Genomic DNA, 23,662 nt, shown 5'->3' with positions numbered 1-23,662 from the left:
ATTATTCTAGCAAGATTGATTTTGATGAGATACATTATTTTTAGGACTTTTATATTTCACATTGTCACCCTGTTAAAATAATCGCCTAACTCATTTTTTTCAAGTTTTGCAGGAAACACAAAAAACTTCACCAAAAGTGTAACATATGACATTTATTGGTCATTTCACTCAAAAAGGATGTAACAGAGGATGGCTATTGGCATAGTTATACCACTGTGTGTAAATTATGTAACTTAAGAGAAATAAATGACTTAGGTAATTTTTTGAACATGCCTTTGTGACTTAAGCAAGATAACACTTTATTTTGAAGGTGTCTACATAAGAGTCACACAAGCCTGTCAGAAACAGTACATGACAAGTATCATGAGCATTAATGTTACTTCAAAGTGTCATTAATGTTCATGACACATCCCATGTCATGCTTATGACACGCTCATGTCACTCTTATGTAGACACCTTAGAGTAAAGTGTTACCAATATTAGTATCAACAGTAAAACACTGATAAACTAAACTGATAACTAAACAATCTCCCTCTAGCTCTTCTTTGCTGGGTTCTTATCTGATGCCTATGAATGTGACAAATTGTCAAAGAAGTGATTATCTTTAAATCACATGATCTGATCAACTGAGGATGTAGGCGATTTTACCATAGGTGGCCGGCGTCATGAGGAGATGATTTAGGCAAAAAAAAACAACAAACAAACAATTTTGTCAAAAAATTACTTAGGCGATTATTTTAACAGTGTGAGGCATGTAATAATAGTTTAGTGAACAATTAAGGCAGCCAGGCAGGGACACAGGGTAGAACTTTAAACTTTATGACTGTATTGTGATAACATCTTTAAATCGCAATTCTTTTGGGGGTGGAAAGATGACATGTTTAGGTACTTGTCCTTCTAATTTTAACACCGGTTTTGGTAGCCTAAACATTACGGTTTCTATTTTTACTCAGTTGAAAGGAGCGGAAAGTGTGACGTCACCCTCCTTACGGGTAGTGGTGAATGATTGGCCACGCCTCTGTGCGCGAGGAGGAGGAGGCGCCGACAAGCAGCAACGTGAACGTCGGGTGGTGGAGCCTGATTGAAGCTGCTTACAGAAGAAACTACAGCAGAGGGGAAGCACGGTCTGTCGCGTTTACTTGCTCAATTTTTGTCCGAGCATTCCCTTTAAAATGGCGTATCATAACAGTCCGTACAGAGCTCCCCCGCACATCAACGCGCCTCCGGACCAGGGTTTCCTGTGGAATATCTTCCAGAGGTGAGTGGGGGAAAGGCGGGTTGGTTCTTTGCTGTCTGCCTGTCTCTCACTCCGCTCCGCAGTGAAAACTGCTGTCGTTTGTAGCGCGGAGCGGAAGAGAGTGGGGCTGGGTGGTGACACCAAATGTTTCATTCAGCTCGTCTGTTTGAACCTTTACACTCATATCCTCATAACTGTTCTTATGAAAGCAGGGCTCCGCAGTCAAATTTGCTGCTTTGGTTACCCTTTCAGTTGTGGAGCTTCCTGGAAATACTACTGCACAGTGTAACTACAACACACTAATCGCCTTTAGCGATTCATGTCACCCAGCTTGTGTGTCAGTGTTACAGACCTTTATTGGCGTTAAATTATCTTGAAATGAAGTCACAGCTGTTTCAATCAGTGAACTGTCTCCTACAGCAATGAGAGTTTAAAAACTGGGGTCCAAGGACCTCCAGGAGTCCTTGAAGGGGTTTTTGTTCTGGGCTCTTCCAGCAAAAGAGTTATATTTATTCATTTAAAGATGTGAGAGAATATTTCATGAATGAATCACTCAGCTGCCTGTGTCTGCACCATATCTGCACCAAGTCAGCAGTGATATATCCTCTCAAGATGGGGTTCCCTAAAAAAATCTGACAGTTGTGAGTCTATATGACGCAGTGTGTGTCTATTTATGGGAGGCTGACATGAATACATTGGAAAGCTCTGTCCAACATAACCATAGGCTGTATGGTTTGTTCTTGAGCTGATGTTACAGTATCAGTGGCGTCTTTCAACCCCTGATAGTCATCAATTTCACCATAGCCTGAGTGAAAAGTGTGTCAGCAGCCAAGAAGGTCACAGTAGTAGACACAGAGGGAAACACTTGATATGCTATGGCCCCTGGTTATAGTAAGCTATAGAGTTATGTAATACTGCAGAGGATTTTGTCCTGCTGTTTTGCTTTCTCACAACATTGAGAAGCTGCACGCATTGCAAGGCTTGTAGCACCCTTAACGAATTATTAATGTATGGCGCAAAACCGCTCAGAAATCAGGTTGGGTATACACACATTTTTCCCTCATATATATATGTATGTAAATGCTTTCTCTCTGTGTCTCTCACAAATTCCTAACCTTTTGTTCACAGTCACGCAAACAGCATGACTGTGCACACATTACATATGGAGTCACCATCATTTAACGTCATACAAAACAACAATATGACTTTAATGACTGCACACACAGTCATCCGTCACATGAGCATTGTGCTGCCTCATCTGCTGCCTCCTGGTAGATATCTGGCATAGCAGTGACGGAATTCCCTCAGTCATGTGATCAGAGTCAATAGAGCAGAGTTTAAGCGGGAGGCCTTTCAATCCCTGTCTCACACGTCTTAACAATGTATGACTCACCATCCCACTGTTGCACCGGCTTTAGGTATCCATTCAGATTTAAGTCACACTTTATAACTCTGTCTAATAATTAATGTATAAGCCATTCATTCTCAAGGTGTTTTTAAAGCTAGACTGCAGCCGGCCACTAAATTCTGTCTATTTATAAAGATGTATTCAATTCTAGTCCTGTTTCGCTTGCTTTCTAGTGAATGACGTTGGTATGACAAAAATGTCATACATGCACCCAACCCTTCGGAGAGTCAAGACAACATCAGGCTTTGAGTTGGGTTCAGATCAACAATACAGATGTGTTGCTATGCAAGTATAACATGATCACTGACTGTCTGCTACCTCTGGATGAATACCGAACATTTTGGAATGACAACAAACTCTTAAGTAACAAAGAGATCTTGTAGGATCTGCTTCAGTTCTCTTTATATGTGATCACTGAGACACGTGGGCTGCCTAACGAAACAGAGCCATGATTGGATCCACGTCTTAAACAACAAAAACTTACAAAAAGTAGCAAATGGAAACTGACTCTTGAACACCAGGGTTTCCTTGGAAGGTTTTGTGAATGCAGCCTTAATTTAGAAGGGCTTTTTTCCATTATGGGAGCCACAATGACATCGTTTATGTGGAAAGTAGGGCGAGCTTTGTTCCCAAGCCGTATTCCAACCTGATTGCTCAATAGGAAACAGTGAAACATGGGAAAATGTGCGCATAATAACCGAGCCGTGGTATTTTATGTCGTCCTGCTGTTTTACCTATGAGTTCTGTATTTGACGGCAAGAAGATGGACACACCAGATGGTTAACTGACTGCGCTTGCAGGCAAGAGGTAGTTTTAATGATGTTTTCACTTTATCGTAGAAGTCTAGCGAGGTAACTTCACCTGAGGCTGACTGAGTGAGTTGGTAAGAGGAGGACGGAGGAAAGGGGAGAGCTTATTCTGTACACACACGCACACACACTTCTTTGAGTTAATCTATCAGTGTTTGGTGAAGGTTGGGTACCCCCACTGCGCTGCACTAACCCAACCGCTCCTCACTTTCACTGTGACAAAGCTCTCATTTATAGAGGCGTGCTGAAAGCTGTTTTTTCTCCCCAAGGAGAGCAGTCAGGTCTCCTTATGTTTATTTTTCTTTATTTAGGTGGGGGGGTGGGGGTGGGGGGTGGGGGGGGGGGGGGGGGTGTAAAGCGAGGACACACAGACTTATAGCTGATCACCGCCACGGAAGCAGCACACATGGAGATATAACCGCATATAAAGCGTCACAGCTGGGAGCGGAAACTCAGCCCACAAAGTCAGCACTGGGCCGGGCCTGAGGTTTTTTTTTCTGTGGGGGGTTCCCCGTCTCCTCTCCTCCTTCTTCTTCTCTGCTGGTATTCAGCTTGTCGAGTGTGCTCCGTGTCAACAGGTTGGGCCAGGCAGGTTGCTAAGGAACAACTGAGTCACTGGATGTTTGACTAAGCTGCATTTCAGTACACCCGTTATATATGTTCCAAAGTCCAGCCTGTTTTTTATGCATCTCATGGAAACACTCCCGGTTTTGCAAATGTATCCAACTATTTTCATTTCAGCTGCTGTTTATTTAGGGAAATTATTTAACAATCAAAAGAAAAAGGAAGCGAAAACGTAATGAGGGTAATCCAATATCTGAAAACTATATGCTGTTACAGCTTTCTGATCTCTTTGTTATGTCTTTTTTATCTGCCAGAGTTTTTCTTATGCTTGCTCATTCCAAACTACCCGAATGTTTTTTTTTTTTCATGACGTAAAATTGCTGGATGTCGGTCAGGAGATGATGACATGTCTAGAAAGTATTTGTAAGCTCTACTTTGACTCTGATCAAACACAAGAAGAAAGACAGAACTCCTAGAAGATATTAACAAGGTTTCCTCACACTAATCCACACACGGTAAAAGGCTTTATTCAACCAATTACTATTTGTTTAATGATGGCTAATGAGAAGATGGAGCCAAGACACATCCAGTCACTGAGAATTTTTCAATAATAACTTGACAGCCTATTCATCTCTCCCTATGACCTCCATTTAGACACTTCAGTAAGCGCATCAGGTACTTTTCCCTCTAGTGAGCCTCGATAGGTGTGGCTTGGGAGAGAGGATCCGTCCAAGATATACCCAACTTCACCGGTTAGCGGCTCAGAAGTAAAATAAAGTAAAGTACCTGCCTCGGGTAGGTTCTTTTCTGAGCTGCTACTGACCGGCCACTAACTAGTCGACGCTGATTGGATATGGTTGAGGTGGGATATGACGTGAGTAGAACTTGACACAACCACAACATAACAGCGCCATCAATGGCTTGCATCCTTGTCTGGTGCACGGTCTTCAAGCCCAGGAGTACAAACGCTCTCCTCTCCTTCCATGTTGATGTCTTGACTGTTTGGACTTGCCGCGTCGGTCTGTTGTCAGCGTTGCGTCACTGACGTCATGGTCAAATTTGTCGCTGAATAATCATGTGAGTGTCGCAGAACTATTTACGTCACATTTAAACTCTGTTGGTTGGCTGCTACAAAAGTACCTGTATGGTAACAGAGGCCGAGGGGAACTAACTAGTGGGCCAAGCCAAAACGCTTTCCAAAAAGTACTCATAAAATACTCAGTGGAAACACGCCTAGTGTGGCTTTGTGGTCAGCCAGCTCTTCCCTTGGTGTGCACTTTAGCTCTGACATGATATTTACTGAAGAAACAGCTGATTGTCTCTGGCAGTGTGATGTTTTCCTGTGTTTTGAACTTTTATGTTGAAGGCATCATGAGGCTTGACTTAAACATCACTTTGCTACTTTTGTCAAATTTAACATTATTATTTTTTTTATTAGACTTATGAGATTGTACTTTACTTTTACATATTTAAATTTAACTTACTTTATTTTACTACATTTTTAGACTCTATTAAGGACATACAAACAATATCCATGGTGTCCATAGCACACTTAATAAATATTCTGACACAAATGTGATTTGAAGACATTGCCTTGGGCTCCAGCAACTTCCAATAACATTCTTCTGATGTATGGTGTTATATATAAGACCTATTTAAGAGATGCACAAAATTATGGATTAATCAATAACAATAACAACAATAACAAAAATAATCATAAGTTGCAGCCCTATTATTGATTAAACTGAAAATTATTTTCTTCATTAATCAATTCATCATTTTATGGATTATAGTGAGATTTCATTGTTTTCCAAAGCCCAAATTGAAAGTTGGAAAGGTGGAGCTACAGTCTTAGGATGGATCTGAGGATGGTGCAAAAATTAGAGTTTATTTTATTATCATGCTAAATTGTAGTGAATGACTCCTCATTTTGAGCTTTTGGGAGCTGAAAGACTTCCTGAGGTATTTTATATTTATTTGGTGGTGACGGTACAGGTACAGACAGGGAAGTGTGTCATTCTTTCTCTCTTTAAAAATATGTTACACCCTGTGAGTGTCTTTCAAGCTGATTCTGTATGCTGGTAGCACTACTTTGACGGTTGCCAGCATTCACTTTCACTTTGTGCTGTCTCAGGATCAACACACACACACACACACACACACACACACACACACACATGCTCGGAGCTGGCGGGTCTCAGGGGAGCTACGAGCGTACAAGCTGCCTTGTGTGTCCTGATCATAGAACTCCATTCATTCTCTGTGGACTGTTGAAATACTAACACACGCTCAGGAGGATAAAATTTCTGCTGGCGAGTGTTGATGCCTGCTGCTATTGTGTGTTGAGTGGGTGGGTGTGTGAAGTGGTTAATGCAGGCGGTATCTAATCTGTGTTTTCCTCCCCAGGGTTGACAAGGACCGGAGTGGAGTGATATCAGACTCAGAGCTTCAGCAGGCCTTATCGAATGGTAAGTATCAGTGTCTGACTGCTCTGCCGCTCCCTCTTTGTTTCATCCTCCTTGTTTCTGACCACATGTGCCCCGTCTCTGTGTCTCATTCTCCTTTCCTCGTCCTCTCCCTTTTATTACTCCCTCTCTGCCTCTTTTTTGATCCCTCCGTCTCCCTCCCATCTCCCCGTCGTTACACACCATTGCTTTCAGCCACTCTTTGATTTAAGCAGCTGCCAAGCCTAAGCAGAAAATGGATTGTGATTTTATTTTTATCCCAGAGTGGAAGGTGAAAATGAATGGAGTTTTATTTTTGTCACAAGACAACAGAGAAGCAGGAGCAAAGTTAATCAGTGCAGCTTCAAAGAAAACACTTAGATATTCCTCAGAGTCCCTGTGGTGACAGCCGTCTCGGCGCTGTAACGGCTGTTGGTTGAAAGTGCTGCTGTGGAGCGGTTACAATCCACAGCAGTCCAACCAGTGTCACACACCCACATCTGGAGGGTCCTGCTATGGAGGGAAGCTAGAAGAGGGATGGATCAGGAAGTGGGTTTTTACCCTTAGTGGAGAAATTAAAAGCCAGGGACGCAAGTAGTTTTATGAAATCAAGAGTGATGAAGGGCTGGATGTTTGCATGCTCTCACGTGATCTTCAACATTAGTAAGTCTGTCTAAGTAGCTTACTGTTTACAATAGTTAACCAGCTTATTACCTACAGTTGTAATCCACTGTTACTTCCCACTATTTACGACTTCTACTTCCAATTTATAGTGTTTTCCCACCTTGTGGAAGCCTGGATGCTACTATATCAGAGTGTAGGCTAAAGTCGTGAAGCAGACATTCTCATTTAAATCAGTACAACAAAGAACTGTGACCGTTGTTGGGGGCTATCTTCTGTATAAAGTGACATACAGCAAGTCCCAATCACCATTTTCTTTTGAACTAGTCAAATGACCACAGCAAGTTAACTATCCTTTCTACTCTCATTTACCTTAAACAGCTCCGCCCTGCAAAAATTTGGATTAGATTGATCTTAACCCTGGAAAACCTGTATTCCGAGTTAGCATTACGTTTGGTGAACATATTGGTTTGTCATGTAAGCATATACATATATATATTTATATATATACACAGGGGGCTGCAAAAGTAGGTGTACAGTAATGGAAAACAAAACGTGTGATGATATTAAACCTATTAATCCCTCAGATGTTCAAACTGTTTGGCCACAGCATTCACACACTCCACTAGTCGAGTGTGGACACCCATGCACACTCTGGTACGAAGGTCTTTATCAGCATCAACTTTCTGGCAAGCTTCCCATGTGAACTTAATCATGGCATCAACAGAATGTGACCTGCGTGCGAAAAAACCTATCTTTTACACATCCCCAGAAAAAGAAGTCCGTAGGGGTGAGATCCGGCAATACTGGAACAATCCTTACTGTATACCTACTTTTGCAGCCCCCCTGTATACACTATTATATATGTCTAACTATTTTGGGTATCTGTCATTACTGAGATGCATTTATTAAATGCTTATTTAATATGTATGTGACTAACTGAAACAGCTGTAGCCTAAAAAGATCTGAAACACCTTATTTTTCTTTTGCTTAACATGAAGGGAAGACTAACTCTGTCCATCTGTATTTACTATCCACACTGGAACAACAACATAGTTACCCTTTATGTTTATGAGCTTAAATCATTGATATGGCTTAAATGATTGATTAACTAGGAGACTGGGATTCCTGAAATTGGCGTGTCACGATCCACAGGAGAGTACACTTCTTCCTGCTGGATTGTTTGGAAATACAGAAACACAGAGTCTGCTCTCATTGTACAGCGGTGTTACAGAGTGAAGGTTCTTCCCTCCAGAAGTGTCTATGGCTGACTACAGACACTGGCTAAGTTGAATTTTGGCCTGCCATCATGTTACACATGGAAATAATGTTAGACTTTACACAAATGTTTTGTATGCTGTTCTTCGCTCATCATAAGTGGCTTCAGAGCTGAGCAAATCATATATTTTACCGACCTCCATGTATGAACTCAGTCAGTCAACAGTATTCATCACATTCACACTGTGATAAACCAGAGCAGCGATGCAGCACTCGCTGAGATGAACAAAGTAGAGTTAATTAAAAAAGGTCTGTTTTAATGTGGTTTTTAACAATACTGATCCTTTGAAAACTTTTCTTTAGAACACTGTCTAATTCAAGGACATGTTGTTTAAAAGATGAATAAACATTTCAAGCAGTTATTACTGTAAACATTGTATATGTAATGTAATGTGCAAGAATTGATAGTAGGGATTCACCGATCCAGTTATTTGTTTCATTATTTTATATCAGTACTTGTATCAGTTATTGATGGAGCTGATCCATTCAATTAAATTCTATGTTTAGATACTACTTTTTTTCATGATATACTACAATTTCAGTTTCTCAGTTTTGACCTATTTGTAACAAAATTTAAAAGTGTACAAGTGTTGCACCTGAATTGTAATTCCTGTTAAATTTGCCTTTTAAAAAACAAACCAAGTTGATGTTACACAATTCATTATTTTAATGATATATAACAGATTTCTAAAGTTAGGTAAGCAATGTTTAGGTCAAGTCTGATACTGTCTTACACATAAATGAATGATCCCAGTCACTGTGTTCACTTGAACACAGTAGTCATGTTTCCATCAACAAAGTTCTATGCGCATTTTGAAGATTCACATGAGAAAAGCTTGATGAAAAATTTGTTTTTGTGTTTTTTGTCTTTTTCGAAAAAAATAGTTAATGTGCTAAATGGGCGATGGAAACACCTTTTCCGAATAATTTCTGACATAATGAACATAAACTGACATAAAGGAACAATTATAGGCTCCCCAATTGAATCCAATTCCTGAAGACTTGGCCTATTAGCAACCTCTTCTTTGAACATGTATGCAGCTTTTTTATTGTCGCTTATTTGCATTTAATGCAACATTGTAAAATTCCACTTCAAAATTAGTTTCTACTTTAATGGAAACATGGCTAGTGGGCGTACAGCTTTTTAAGGTATGAGATGCACCGTTTTAGATGCACCGTATTGGCCAATACTAAGAGCCCTGGTATTGCTATTGGTACTGAAAAAGTTGGATCGGTGCCTGACAGCAACAAGGGGGCGAGAAATAGTGAAGGGTCAATTTAAAAAATCTTGTCTTCCAGCAAGGAGTGTTTTCTGTGCTGCAAAATCTTGAGTCCATCTGAGAAAGATTGAAGACTGAGAGAAAATAATCAGCATGAAAAGGACCCAGGGATAGAGCATGAGAATTACAACTACTAGTGATGGAAATGCATTCACTCTTGGTCCTGTGTAGCTCAGGAGGAGGAGGATTCAGACAGGATTAAGGGTTCCGTTCCCACCAGTGCCTTTAAAAAAAAGTATACTTGTGATTCTGCAAGGTTGTTTGGGGAGCAGTGTTGAATAAATGATACAGGTCATCTTCTCTGCTCTGTGCTTGGACTGAGAAGAGTAACAGGCTGGTTAAATATCTGTCTTTTGCCCACACACAACAATACACCAGCATCGCCCCTTGACCTTCCTCACAATGAGACAGCTGGGTTGAAATACGATAACGATTAATGAGTCGCGTATTTTGGAGCTGAGTAGAAATAGTAGCACAGGCTGATGTTTGTCTTCTCGTTAAAATATAATGTGTTCCCCATCAAGTTTATGGCTGAATTGCTCAGGCAGTTTTTCAAAGACTTTTGAACAGATTACTCTCCTGTGAAACCCATTTTTTCTGGGCACTTCAGAGGAGGAAAAAAAACAGAAGTGTTGAAGCCAGCAGCAGTGAAAGAAGCTGTTATCATGGTGCGCAGTGGCTCTGGCTCAGCATACTGATTAGTGTGTGAGTGTGTGTTTGTGCATGCATGCATGAACACGTGTGTTCATCTATGCATGAGTATTTGTCTGCATTTGCACCAAGGGTCAGTAAAACAGCCTTTTTGTTTTTGACAGACTTAGCGTGCACCTCTGTTTTTTCAGCGCTGTGTATATGTGCACCTTGCTGCGTATGTGCGTGTAGTGAACGGCAGGTTTCCCGGTCCAGTCTCCTCCAGTTCATTAGGCTCACTGTGATATGAAACAGAGCCAGTGAAGCTGAACACACACTGCACTGCATCCTGTTCTGCAGTTGGCTTGCTAAAGCCACCAACCCTGCCACTGTCTGTCAGTCTGTCGTGGCTCTATTCCTCCTGCACATACTGCTTTTATTTACATCACACCATCAACCATCTTTATCTGCCATGCTGCTGTTTTTCGCTCTTGACCTCTGCCGTTATCACCTACCTCTTCTTTTCTCCTCTCTGCTTTTTCCCCTCCTCCCTCAGGGGAGCACAGTGCAGAGAGTATCAAGGCCCAGGAGGCTGTGTAGCTATGCAGGGCGTGTTGGGGCTTTTCACTGTTGCTGTTTACACTCCTCCATCCTCTGCCGTTTCTGCACCACATACTCTTATCTCACCTTTCAGCACTCCAGCTTCAGTAGCTCTCTCTTTGCACTCCTGATATCTGTCAGCCTCCCTTCCCATGTTTCTGTCCTGCATTTTAACAATTCCTCTAATCTTTTGCTGAGCTTTTAAATCGTTTTTTTTCCACGTGAAAAAAAAAAACTGCCAACACTGCAGGTTGTTTTCCATTGTTTCTGACCCAAGTGTTTTGATTCTTCTGAGGCTCTATTAGGAATAGGAATGTAGTACCAGTTTCAGTTGAGAACTGGTTTCAGATTGTCCAATTCATTATAATCGTAAGCAACCAAGCTTATCATTTCCTATAATTAATGCTGGATTGTTTCTGTGAGACTTGTGCATTGCAAAACAATGACTGTAAACTTGTGTCTATGCTGCTTACAACAAGGATTCATGGCAGACAGAAATAAATGTTCAAAATGTGACTTTTTCTCCAAGAAAGATGACAACACTCTGCTTGAAATGTCTGTAAAATATCATTTTAAGTAAGTGTGCAAACACCAGCAGCATGGGGACACATCTTTCTTTGCAAGTTGTGCTTAAATTCCAGGACTGTTGTGTATTTGACACTGTGCAAGAGTGTGCTGCTTTCCAACTGAGCAGCATGTCCATTACCGGGGGTAGATATCTGTTATAAAAAACTACTGTTTTTCACACAGAAAAGTAAGGGAATCAATAAAGAGTTGGATTTCATTGGTATCAATAAAATTGTATATCTTCCCATCCCTAGACTCTATGCTCACTGCAAACATTTATGTCACTTTCTTCTAGTGTTACAAACAGCATTATAAGCCTGAATTTGTCTTTGGCAGATAATTCTTTTGCTTATTGTTTATTAGAAACAAACAAAATGAAAAATCTCTCCTCTCCTCTCCCCTCCTTTCCTCTCCTCTCCTCTCCTCTCCTCTCCTCTCCTCTCCTCTCCTCTCTTATTTCATCTCCCTACATTCCTCAGGAGGATATGGCACCGACTCATTGCCTGCTGTGTCCTCTGTCGGTTTGTCCTCTCTCCCTCTAACTTCCTTTCTTTTTCTCTCGCCCACACTCCCTTAACTCAGTCCCACTTTCTCTAGTCTTTTTCTCTATTCACCCTCCTTTCTCTCTTCCTTCTCTCCATCCCTCCATCAGTCCTGGGTGTGACAGTATCATCCCTGATGAGACACCGATTGGCTGCGTGCCGCTGAAGTGTATGTGCATGTGTGTGCTGTGTGTACGCCTTGTAACTGCGCCATTTGCTATAAATATAGAATTTTTTGGCCTCCCTTCTCTCAGCAGTGAGTAGACATCATACCAAGTTGCCGTCATGCTCCTCCACTCTCCTGCACTCACAGATTTACACTCCTCCTTGAGTTATTTATTTAAGTGTGTAGGAGCAGTAATAGCCACTAAAATTGCTGATACGATTGAGAGAGTGCTGGCGTGCTCTGCTGTGCAGATTGCAGAGTTGGCTGAACTGCAGAAGCTTGTTCAACAACTCTTGGATTTATACTTTTACATTTGTAGCATTTTGTAAAACTCAGTTATACTGCAGTTGAGTGCGGCGACAGTGAGCATGTACTGTTTTCCCCCAGTGTTGAGCTTTTTAAAATATTTTCCCTGTTATCAAACTTCAGACCCCCTTAGTCATGTCTGTTATAGCTGAATAGTGAATGAGATGCTTCACACACCCTGTCATTTTTGGCTAATGGTCTGTGGCACCAGTGCTGTTTATGAGTGACTGGAATCGTTGAGCCCAGACTGCTGGTCTGTGTCTCACACATTTGAAGTATTGTCAGTCATAAAAGACTGGACGCAGTGCTGATGTTTTTAAGTATTGTACTTACAGTGCTGTTAAAGGTTAAGAATCGCCTGCCACAAAAGCTTGATTCGGTACAGTCAGATGGCTGAAAGGACTACTCTATATTTTTGAATAGACTTTTATTGCTTTTAGCTCGTAGAAAGGCCTATTTTCATGCATATTTATTTTGTATGAATTAAAAAAAACAAAAAACAATTTTGTACATACATTTAAGGCAGAAAGAGATAAAGTTACCTCTGAGCAACTGTTCATTAGAAAAAAATAAGAACTGGGAAGTTTTGCATCAAACTGTGCAAATTTAAATGGGAACAGTGCACATTAATGCCAATAACAAGCTGGAATTAACAGGCGTGTTGCTCTAGCAAAGCTCGCGATAGAAATAGAATGTTGGTCGGCAGGTTAGCACTGTTGAAAATAGACCAGGGAATATCAGCTGAACATGAGATCAGTGGTGGGAAAAGTATTCAGATCCCTTACTTAAGCAAAAGTACTAATCACACTGCGAAATTGCTTGACTACAAGTAAAAGTCCTGCATTCAAAACTTACTTAACTAAAACTAAACTAAGTAATAGCACAAAAATATCAGCATCAAAATGTACTGAAAGTGTCAAAGATAAAAGTACTCATGCAGAATGACCCCTCTAAGATTGTTTTATATATTCTAAATATATAATTAGATTATTTGTATTGATGCATTTATGTAAGCAGCGTTTTATTTTTGTAAAGGCAAAGCTTATTGAAACTACTTTTTATTTTATAATGTAGTTTAATTTAAAAAAACAACAACCCATCTAATCATATTAAATCAGTCATGCTTTTCATGTTAAATCTTGATCTAAAAAGTAACTTAAGCTGTCAGCTAAATGAAGTGGAGTAGAATGATAAAGTCACATAAAATGGAAATAAATGAACTTAAGTACTTTACTTGAGTAAATGTACTAGTTGCATTCCACCACTGCATAAGATGGACCATCAAATCACAGTTTAAACTTGTTCATTCTCACCACTGAGTCTGCTACAGAATACCCAAAGAAAAACTGCTTCCCAAAACATTTTGAGCCTTTACACCATAGTGGCTCAATGGTCACTTATGATCTTCTGGACTGAAAAACACATTCAAAATTAAAGCTGTTTTGGGGAAAACAGTATTGTTCCCTGTCATGCAACACTGTGGGGACATTGACCAAATGGAAGTTTGAATTATTGAATTATTCTTCCGTTGGGGCCAAAAGTATTTTGAATGTAAATTATGCATTTGGTGTCTTAATAAAATAGTCATTATTGAAGAAAAAAAGAAAAACATAAATGCCAAACTGTTAAACTATAGTGTACATACCACACCATATGGTTTAAAATATGAATATCAGGACTGGAAATATAGGTGATGTAATTTTAAAATGGTTGTAGTGATGTTCAACCCCTGGCCATCCTGCCTTAACCCATTTAGGCCTAAAACGCCTGGAAAAAATGGCTGGAAAACCTATGGGCGATTTTGAAAGAACCCCCTAAAACCTGAATTTTTTCTGGAAATTCAACAGAAGATTTTTCCGCCTCTGTAGCAGATAGAAATGAAATTCAAAAAGTATTTGAGAGCTTATACCCGTGGCTTTCATGAGAAGTTGAGTTTATTTGTCCAAACCTTCAATAAAGTTTTTTTTTTAAATCAACAAACTCAGCAAATGTTACATTTGGCTGAATAAAAATCCCAAGATGCAAATATGATATGACCATTGGAAGAAATAGACATAGTTCTCATTAGCCTACTGTAATAAAAAAAAAAAAAAGTTATCATAATACTACTACTAATAATAATACATTTTATATATTGCACTTTTCAGGGTACTCAACGATGCATAAAGTAATATGAGACATAAACAGTCACGATTTCTTATATCATCATCACAATCAATTATTAATATTAATATTAATATTAATATTAATATTAATATTAATATTAATATTAATATTAATATTAATAATATTATTATCTCTAGATGGCCACAAATCTGTCTGTTCTTCGGTGAAAATATGTAGTCTAAAAACATATTCCTCATCCATAAATGCCGGTCGATTGGTTCTGAAGGTTCAAAGTCCGGATCAGCAATAAAATCGCCGGTGCTGTTCTCATCAAGATCGCTTCCGTCACTTACTTCTGAGCTCCCTCCGCTATAGTCGTCTTCCGCCATGATTTCAAAGTTCTGGAAAAGTCCAATGTTGCATTGCAACACTCTGATGCATTTCATTGGCCAAGAGACCGAAAATAGGTGGAAAAAATACAAATACTACAAAACGACGTATCTGCTGTCCCGGCTTTAATGGTAGAATAATGCAACAGCGCTCCCGGTTTTAATGGTAGAAATGTGGTAATGCTTTCCCGGCTTAAATGGGTTAATGTTAAGGTGAACTGTAATTATTTTCCTTTTACATCTGAAAGTCAATCCATCACCTTGGGAAAACAGAATATAGCTGCTGTGTGTGTTGGTTCAAGTCCGTGAAACAACTTTAAGACGTATGGCTGAATATTTGGGGTTTATGTGCAAAAGTTCATGTCCATGTGTGCTTGCATACGTCAAGTGTGTATGTACAAGTGTCTCACTGAGCTCCAGCACAGCCGTTATATGTATGTGTGTACACTGCGGTCAGCTCACTCTGTTTTTCCACCAGCCTGCCTCTCTCCTCTCCTCACCTCCCATATTCCCTCTCTCCCCTCCTCCTCCTCCTCACTTCTCTCTCTCCATCTCACCACTGGCAGTTGGGCTCACCAGTGAGAGAGCCCAGTGTGTGTACTGGACAGAGGCTGTATTGTCCCCACAGACGCACACAAACATCTCAACCAATACGACCACCTCACACCGGGCAGCCGCAGTCTGTCTGGCATACAGTGGTGACCTCACAGCTAGCTACTGGTGTGAAAAGTGTGTGTGCGTGAGTAGAAGAATCAGTGTGGAAGGAAAGGTCACAGCTTGTTCTCCTTTCTCCGCCTTTGGCAATTTCTCTGATAGCTTTAATGCTTAACATTTATTCAGACATTACAAAAGGTTTTCTGATGTCACGTCTGTCTTTGGCTGTCTGAAAGGCTGGCCATCTTGCAGATTTAATTTGAAAATTAACATTTTGGCAATGACACAGTAGATCTAGACTGATGCATCAGCCAGGCTTATATTGGCTGATATTAGTGTCTGTATCGGACGGTGTATCCACCTGCTAACAAGAAGTTACAGTTCAAAAACATCAGCTATCATTTTAAACAGGCATAATCCGAGACAAGTCATGTCCTGTATCTGTTACCCCTTTTCGACCAACACAAACCTACTTCTAGTGCTGGTTCACAGTTCAACTTGCGAACGTTTTCAGAACCTAGTTGCTTTTCCATAGGCTACAGAGCAACTTCACGTCACTAACGCCATTATGTCACTGTATATGTCTGTATATGTCTCCACTTTCCCACACACATAGCGCCAACTTCAGGCATAATAACAACAATGGTGGACTACATCGTCTCTCTACAAATGTTGCTCCTGGCTTTGTGAGCCTTCATTGGCATCCAAACACGACTGGTACATCTGCTTTAATTTTGCCTCCATAGTGAAGCTGTGTGTTTTTAAAAATGGCTGTCACAACGTTTTTGTTGGTATTGGTGCGTGGTTTGAGACCAGCAAAATGTTGCTGCGGCTCTGGAACCAGTTTTCCTGGCTGAGAGCTGGATCTCTGGCTGTTGAAAAGTGAGGAACTGGTTTGAGATTAGGCACCGCACCAAACTGTGTCACATCAGTTTTGCCACTTTTATTCTAATGAATCACGAAAGTAAATATTGGAACCAATTTTCACAAGCGACATATCTTCTGAGCATTCTGACACTGAAAAGGCATGTTTCAGATGGCCTAACCAGGAAAAAATGTACTTTGTTGAATTCTTGTTTCCACCCACTACAAGAACAGTAATAATGTGCCATTTTCAGTTATCTGTAGTTGAAGGCTTACAAAAACATTTGCTAATCAGCAGTAATCACAAACTACAGCTGTGGCTGATGGGACTGTCATTTGGTTTGCAGTTATATGGTCGTATACCAAAGTACCAAACCAATAAAGCATTTGACACTGGAGGAAAAGACAGGATCACCAGGATTCATCCTCTGGGAAACATGCATGTCTGTACACCATTTCATACCAATCTATCAAATAAGTAAGATATTTCAGTCTGTATCAAAGTGATGAACCAGCTGACTGACTGTCTAAAGCAGCACCAGCAATGTAGCTAAATAATTACACTGGAAACCATGTCAGGTGCACTTCAGTGTGGAGAGAGCTGAACAAACAAGTGGGTTGTTGTACTACTCATTAGCTCTGCTGCAACTCCTGTAAAGAGATTGTTGGAAGTGTGGTAGAGTTTATACCAGTAAATCTGACCTGCCTGTTGATTCACCCTGGTGTGATCGGATGTCACAAATCTCATTGAGAAAATACACAATCCACAGCTGTTGTTAGTTTCTACAATTTCAGTTTGTCAGAAAGTGTTTTCCATTTATTAAAAAACAACTAGGAGACCTGAAGTTGTCTGCACTGCAGCAGATAAACACAGCTGTTACTCTGACTGGCTTCTACAAATTGGTCCCGCATCAATGCACTTATGATACTTTATGTTTGTTGCTTTAGATCAGCACTCCAATAGATAGTATACAGTTATAGATTCTGGCCAGTACCCCAGTTTCAGTATGAGCCTCAGGCCTGGTCCCAAAACAGCTCTACCCACAGTCCCAGACAGCCTCACCATCAATAAAACAAACCATGTAAGAGGAAGGAAATGTCGAGTGTCCTCTTTGAACACTGGAGTAAAATCTGGAGTACATATTTGGAACCCCAAAACCTTGAGGTGTTGAAGCTATTTCTCACCTTTCTTGGACACTTGTGGACTTTTTCAAAGGTGAAATCAAGGTGAAGATAAAGCAGCTATAACTTCAATAGCCTATTTTGCTTTCCACCGTTTTATTAAAATGAGGCGCTCAATTTCAAAGACTTCTCTCTTTAATCTAAGCTCTTATGGTTCACACTGCAAACCTGCTTACTGCTGGCATAGCTAAACTGTGGTGGGAAATCAAAAACAAGCAGTCAGAAGCAACACAGTGTGAAAAAAGGCTCTGCAGATGCTGTTTTAGGGTCTGCAGATAGAGTTGCAGCGAGGAATCTTAGGTCAGCAGAAGTGGGCTACAGAGTTCAGGTTGCTGCAACAAAAACTAAACTGCAAACGTTTTGTCCTTCTCATCTCCTCTTGTCTCTTTTGTTACCTTTGCTCATTTGGTTATCTATCCCCCTGTTTTATTTTTTTCCGCTCTTTCTTCTCTTCTTTCTCTCTTTCTTCTTTTATGTTTTTACTTGCTCTCTCTTGCCCGCAACCTCCCACACTCACTTGTCTTTATTTCTGGTCCTGAACAGCCGGGGCTCTCTGTAATAAAGTGAGATGGTGAGTCAGCAAGGATTTAGATGCCCTGATAAATCTCAGTGTCTTGAGGGTTGAGAGTGAAGAGGGCCATAAAGTATAAACACCCTGCTGAACTAAAGCCCAGTCAGTCTTTTTGTGGCCATATAAATGACAGGTATATTCACATAAGATTGAAGAGTTCATCTCGTGGGTGAAAAATAACTCTTTTGTATGTTTGAGGGAGGGAAAGGCCATAAGAAGTCACAAAACTTAACTGCTTTCGAGTCACTTTTTAAAGACTTTAAGTTGCTTTTATTTCAGTTGTGATTAATAATTATGATGTTACTGCTTAAAAAAACAGTTGTTCCTTGAAAGCACTCATATGTCACTCACCCCCTCCTTCATGTATTTTTTGACATGTGTTGAATGCTTTTATCTACTTCCCCTGTGACTGCATTGTTAGTGTGAGAGGTCAAAGATGACCCCTGTCCATCATCTGTCTCCACTCAGATCGCCTGACAAAATGTCACAATACAGCAGAAAGGGAGTGGAGGGGATATTACAGGAGACTATGGATGGAAGTTAGGTCATTCAATGTTACCCTGGCTTCCATCTGATATAAGACATTATTTGAAGATGTTAAATAACCACTAAATGTTCCTGCCCACTAATGTAATGTACTGCTTTTTGTTCCTAAACTGAAGACTGAAGGATTTATCTTCCTGAGCACACTCAAATGTCTCCTTTCATGCCCCAATTAAGCAAAGAAAACCGTTTCTTTTTTATACATAAAGTCGTATTTAGCAGCAGCTTGTAGCCTCTGTACTCGGCGCCTGTGTACAATTTTAAAAATCTCTACCGAAAACAACTTAATTGTCACCTATGTAGCTGCATTGTCTTCTGTCTTTAATGGCTAGAAAAGTAAAAGTTATAAATGTTTTATGTTTAGTTGTTCTCATTTATTGTTAATATTTTTTTATTGGGAATACATAAAAAAACAAAAACAGAAGTATAAAAGTCTTCCATTTTTCTTGTGAAATGAATTTCCCCAGGGGCCTCAAAGAGGGACCAGGGAGCCCACCCACCTTACAAAAAGAACAACAGCATAGATAACAACAATGCTACAAGTAATTATAGTATACATGAATATTTAGAACATATAAACATAAAGATACTTATAAACAGATCGATATAAAAGTGGGGTAAATAAAAGAATAACAATACTCAATACAATTACAAGTAAATAAATGCATTTAAAAAGTTAACGTTAAAGTTTGTAAGAAGTTAAAATGATCTTTAACAGAATACTATTCATGAAAAATTGGCAGAGTTACCTTCAATTGAGAATCATCTTTTTTTATTGCTTTAAAGGGGCAAATCTTAATATCGATTCTAAGAACTTTTGTCAAGATAAGTAAATAATTGCTAATTGCCAAAGTTTATGTAGTTTGGGACAAAAAAAAAACTACAGAGGTTACAAGATGAAGCAATCGCTCTGTCACATTGGTCTACAATATTTGGATGGATTTCAGATAGTTTTTGTTCTGAAAACTGAACTCTGTGTACAACCTTGAAATGTTTAAGTTCCAGCCTGGCACAAGATGTGCTTGATCATGTTCTGTACACAACGCTATCCCACCTCTGATGTGTAAAACCTACCCAAAGGTCTTCTGGTTCTAGTTTTAGCAACAGAATGATTGTCAAAAGCCATTTCTTGGTTTTGTTGTTTTTATAGAAACTAAAATAGCCCACTGGTCTCACTGGACTGGTATGTTTCTAACTGGCATTCTTTTGTCTCACAGGCACATGGACTCCTTTCAACCCAGTGACGGTGCGCTCAATCATATGTAAGTAGCTGCTGACAGTGACATGCTCCACTTTAACACAACTGCCTGTTGTTCTCAGACTATGTAAGCTGTTTATTTGCCTCCTTGCCATGACAACCGGATAAATGAATTACCGTTTGCAGCAAACTGAGGGCAGACCCAAACTTATCTTTGGCCTCAGTAACTGCTGCTGTAGTGGAAACCTCCAGCCATTAATAACAGGAGAAGACAACATCAGCAAGAAATGGGAAAGTTTGTCTCAAAAGACAGCTGCCGATTGCCTCAGACTCCAAATATTGATCTGTTTGCACTCTTAAAACAGTTGTATTATGCAGCTGAGGTTAATAACTTTAAACTCTGCAGTGTAATTAAAGACTAGGTTTGCAGCTTTTTTTTAACTGTCCGACAAATGAATCTAAATATGTTTTGTTCTTTATTTTAACCATTATCTCTCCTTTAGCATCTGAAACAATGTGGCCAATTTAGTTTTTAACTTCAAAGCACATTTTCTGCTATTACATTCCAGTTTAGACAAAAATATGTTTAAAATATCTTTCCCTGCATCCCATATGTACTTTGTTTCCTTTTTGTTGTGTGACTCACAGAGTAAATCCCTATAATTCCATCGCCTCCCCGTCCTACTGTTCAATACTCAGTAAATCCATTGTTTAATAGTCCCCCAGCAAGAAGCATATCCTGTGATAACACTTCCTTTGTTGGGAGGTAATTGGATTGAACCGCATGAGGGTGAGGATTGGAGTATTGGTGGAGGGGATCGAGCAGTTTTCTTTCTCTGCCATGTCTTATGAGGCAGGAGTCAGTCAAGTGTGAGACCCACTGTTTACACTTCTCTGCTCTCTGACAGCGTTTTAAACTATATGTGGCTCCATTTATGATTTCATGTCACAGGATCTGTCCCAACTACATGCTGCTCTAGAGCTGTGTGTATAAATGTGTGTTTATGAGACAGAGAGCGAAAAATGTCTCTTATGATGTACCTTATTCTCACCCTCCTCCCGCTCTCCCTCAGCCATGTTTGACAGGGAAAATAAAGGCGGGGTGAACTTCAACGAGTTTGCCGGCGTGTGGAAGTACATCACAGACTGGCAGAACATCTTCCGGACCTACGACAGGGACAACTCTGGCTTCATCGATAAGAACGAGCTCAAACAGGCGCTAACTGGATTCGGTGAGCAGCAAAGTATGCTTGTATATTTACATTCGATGGATGTGGTGGAGGGCTCCATAGCTGTCTCTAGGAATGTCCTTTCTCTGGGTGGAAAGGTCAGATTTAGTCTTTTTTTGTAGCTCTGTGTATGTTTGCTTGGACCAGCATGCAACTGGAAATTATTTGTTTAAGGAATACTTTGCCAATCCCATTCATGTTGCCAATAACTTAGGTTAGGTTTTAAACATGGACACTAGAAGTGCTGAGGGGGCTGCAGCACCCCCTACTGGTGATGGCTGTAAGTTGTGAGTTGTAATGCAACCAGAAGCAATAGCTTTCTACTGCTTCTATCATGAGACTTGCTTGTGGCAGAGTAGTGTACAACCCTCATTCCAAAGAAGTTGGGATGCTGTGTAAAACTTAAATAAAAACAGAATGCATCAAATTCAGAGTGTATATTTATAGAAAACAAAAGCTTATCAGTTTGAACATAAGATGTACTTTGTTCAGTTTTCAATTGAATATATGTCAAAAAGAATTAGTAAAATATTACATTGAGTTTTATTTACATTTTACTCAAAGTACCAACTTTTTGGATTTGGGGTTTTCTAATAAATGTAAGCTTTAGAAAGCTTACATTACACTGCTGTTGTGTTGAGAACACATTCTTAAAGTGGTGTATAATGTTGTTGGCCATTTAAATTAATAAAAACAAAACATGAATATTGGGCAGCAGATTCATGTGTCTTTATATAGACTTTCTCTCGGTGCAAAAAACATTCATATTTCTGACAAAGCTAACATGAATCCACACAAATGTAACTTGGCAAATAAAATACAACTTCAGTTTGATTTTGCAATATTTCTGTTTGCCTTTGTGATTATGTGTGTTTGTACCATGTGTCCAGCAAAATCTCTAAGGATATTATTTAAGTTCACTTAATTTCAGAAGAGCAGTAGGCAATATGTTGTTGAAGGTGTTGCTGACAGTATATTTCAGTTAAACCTTGAGAAAAGTCACGTATGTATCATGTTGATGATTGCAAAAAAGGCTAACTTAAGAGTTGTGTCCTCTAACAACAGAGGAGCCTCAGGTGCCAGGACTTTTCCAAGGTCACATTTGTTTTCACAAGGCTTTGTCTACAGTGGTTACTAACCAAGAAATGCAAACACATGTCCAGTACATTGTTAATGTTTTGTTTGCTGTTGTGTGCAGGGTATCGTCTATCAGATCAGTTCTACTGCACGCTGATAGAGAAGTTCGACCGTCAGAGGAAGGGACAGGTTGCCTTTGATGACTTCATCCAGTGCTGTATTGTACTACAGGTAACGGATTCACATCAATAAAAATACACTGTTTAGGACATGATTACTCCATTTTTTCCCCAGACGTATGCAAGGGGTATAGGATGTCTTTAGGTTTACTACTTGCATCACACTGAGGCTACTCTTATATTTATAAGATTCAAAGGGAAGTGTTAATTATGCATATTTAAGAAACACATTACAATCCTCCCTTTTAGATTATTAATCTCTAGTGGAAGTTCCACTTGAGCCTGTACGTTCCGTTTTAATAATTTCACACACGCATACAATTGTAATGGAAGCTGCCAAGCGTAACTAAAACCTCTCACTAATACAGAAGCAGCTCTTCAGGATCACTAGGATATACAGTAGCTTTTGAAGTGCTTCAACGTCTCACAGTAGCTCTAGACGTGTTTGCCGTTTAAATGAATTACCTTTCGTTGATATTTACCTGCATCTTTAGAAGTATAGGGAAAATAATTCAAGAAGCTATACTATTCAGTGACCCAGTGTTAAATGTCTGTTAACAATGGCAGTAAATGCATGAAATGTGCTGATGGGAATGCTGTAAAATCGTGATTGAAATTGAAATGAGAAGTTGAATTCACTCTTTTTCCCTTCTTTCCACAGAGGTTGACTGACGTGTTCAGGCGGTACGATACAGACCAGGATGGCTGGATCCAGGTTTCATATGAACAGTATCTATCCATGGTCTTCAATATAGTATAACGCACACGGATCACCACAAAAGAGCACAACTGGACACAACTGTGCCAAAGTTACCAGCTCCTCCCGGATGTCTGCCATGGTGGACACTACAAGATTTTTTTAAAGCTAATTTTTAGCCCCAGTTGGGCTGTTTCACACAAATTTCTTAAATGAATACAAAGAAAAACATTTTGAGGTTGCAATACCCCTCAGATGACAGTGTTTTCTGGAGGTGCAACTACAATGCTTCATGTGTTTGAAAAAAATCTTGTAGTGTTTTGTTTGATGACAAATCTGAACTACGTCTGGGCTGGTGTTGGGGAATATTATGGACACATCCTGTCTTTCTGTCTGTCAGTCTGTCTGTTATTGTCAACAAACTTTTTAACGTCTTAACTTTAATTGGTACAATTAAAAAAATAACTCTGTTGAGAGTGAAAATGATGCATTGTAAATATGATTTAAAATGCATTGCATGC

General features: G+C 39.8%; 1 protein-coding gene across 2 annotated transcripts; it reads left to right on the top strand.

Annotated features, from left to right (window-relative positions):
• The first annotated feature begins 1,036 nt into the window (after positions 1-1,036).
• Positions 1,037-23,432, top strand: pdcd6 (programmed cell death 6). 2 transcript variants are annotated; one of them, XM_059326538.1, is made up of 6 exons: positions 1,037-1,258; positions 6,425-6,486; positions 19,979-20,023; positions 21,033-21,191; positions 22,387-22,496; positions 23,106-23,432. In XM_059326538.1, exons 1-6 carry the CDS (start codon positions 1,173-1,175, stop codon positions 23,202-23,204), a joined length of 561 nt encoding a protein of 186 aa, XP_059182521.1. In that variant the 5' UTR covers positions 1,037-1,172; the 3' UTR covers positions 23,205-23,432. The 2 variants fall into 2 exon arrangements, with proteins under 2 accessions (XP_059182521.1, XP_059182520.1); XM_059326537.1 differs by having other exon boundaries at positions 21,033-21,203.
• Positions 23,433-23,662: the final 230 nt, after the last annotated feature.

This window comes from Centropristis striata, chromosome 23 (genome assembly GCF_030273125.1).
Source record: "Centropristis striata isolate RG_2023a ecotype Rhode Island chromosome 23, C.striata_1.0, whole genome shotgun sequence".
In the NCBI taxonomy this organism is placed as follows: domain Eukaryota; kingdom Metazoa; phylum Chordata; class Actinopteri; order Perciformes; family Serranidae; genus Centropristis; species Centropristis striata.
The sequence above is the reverse complement of the archived record's forward strand: the minus strand, read 5'-3'. Positions and strand labels throughout refer to the sequence as shown.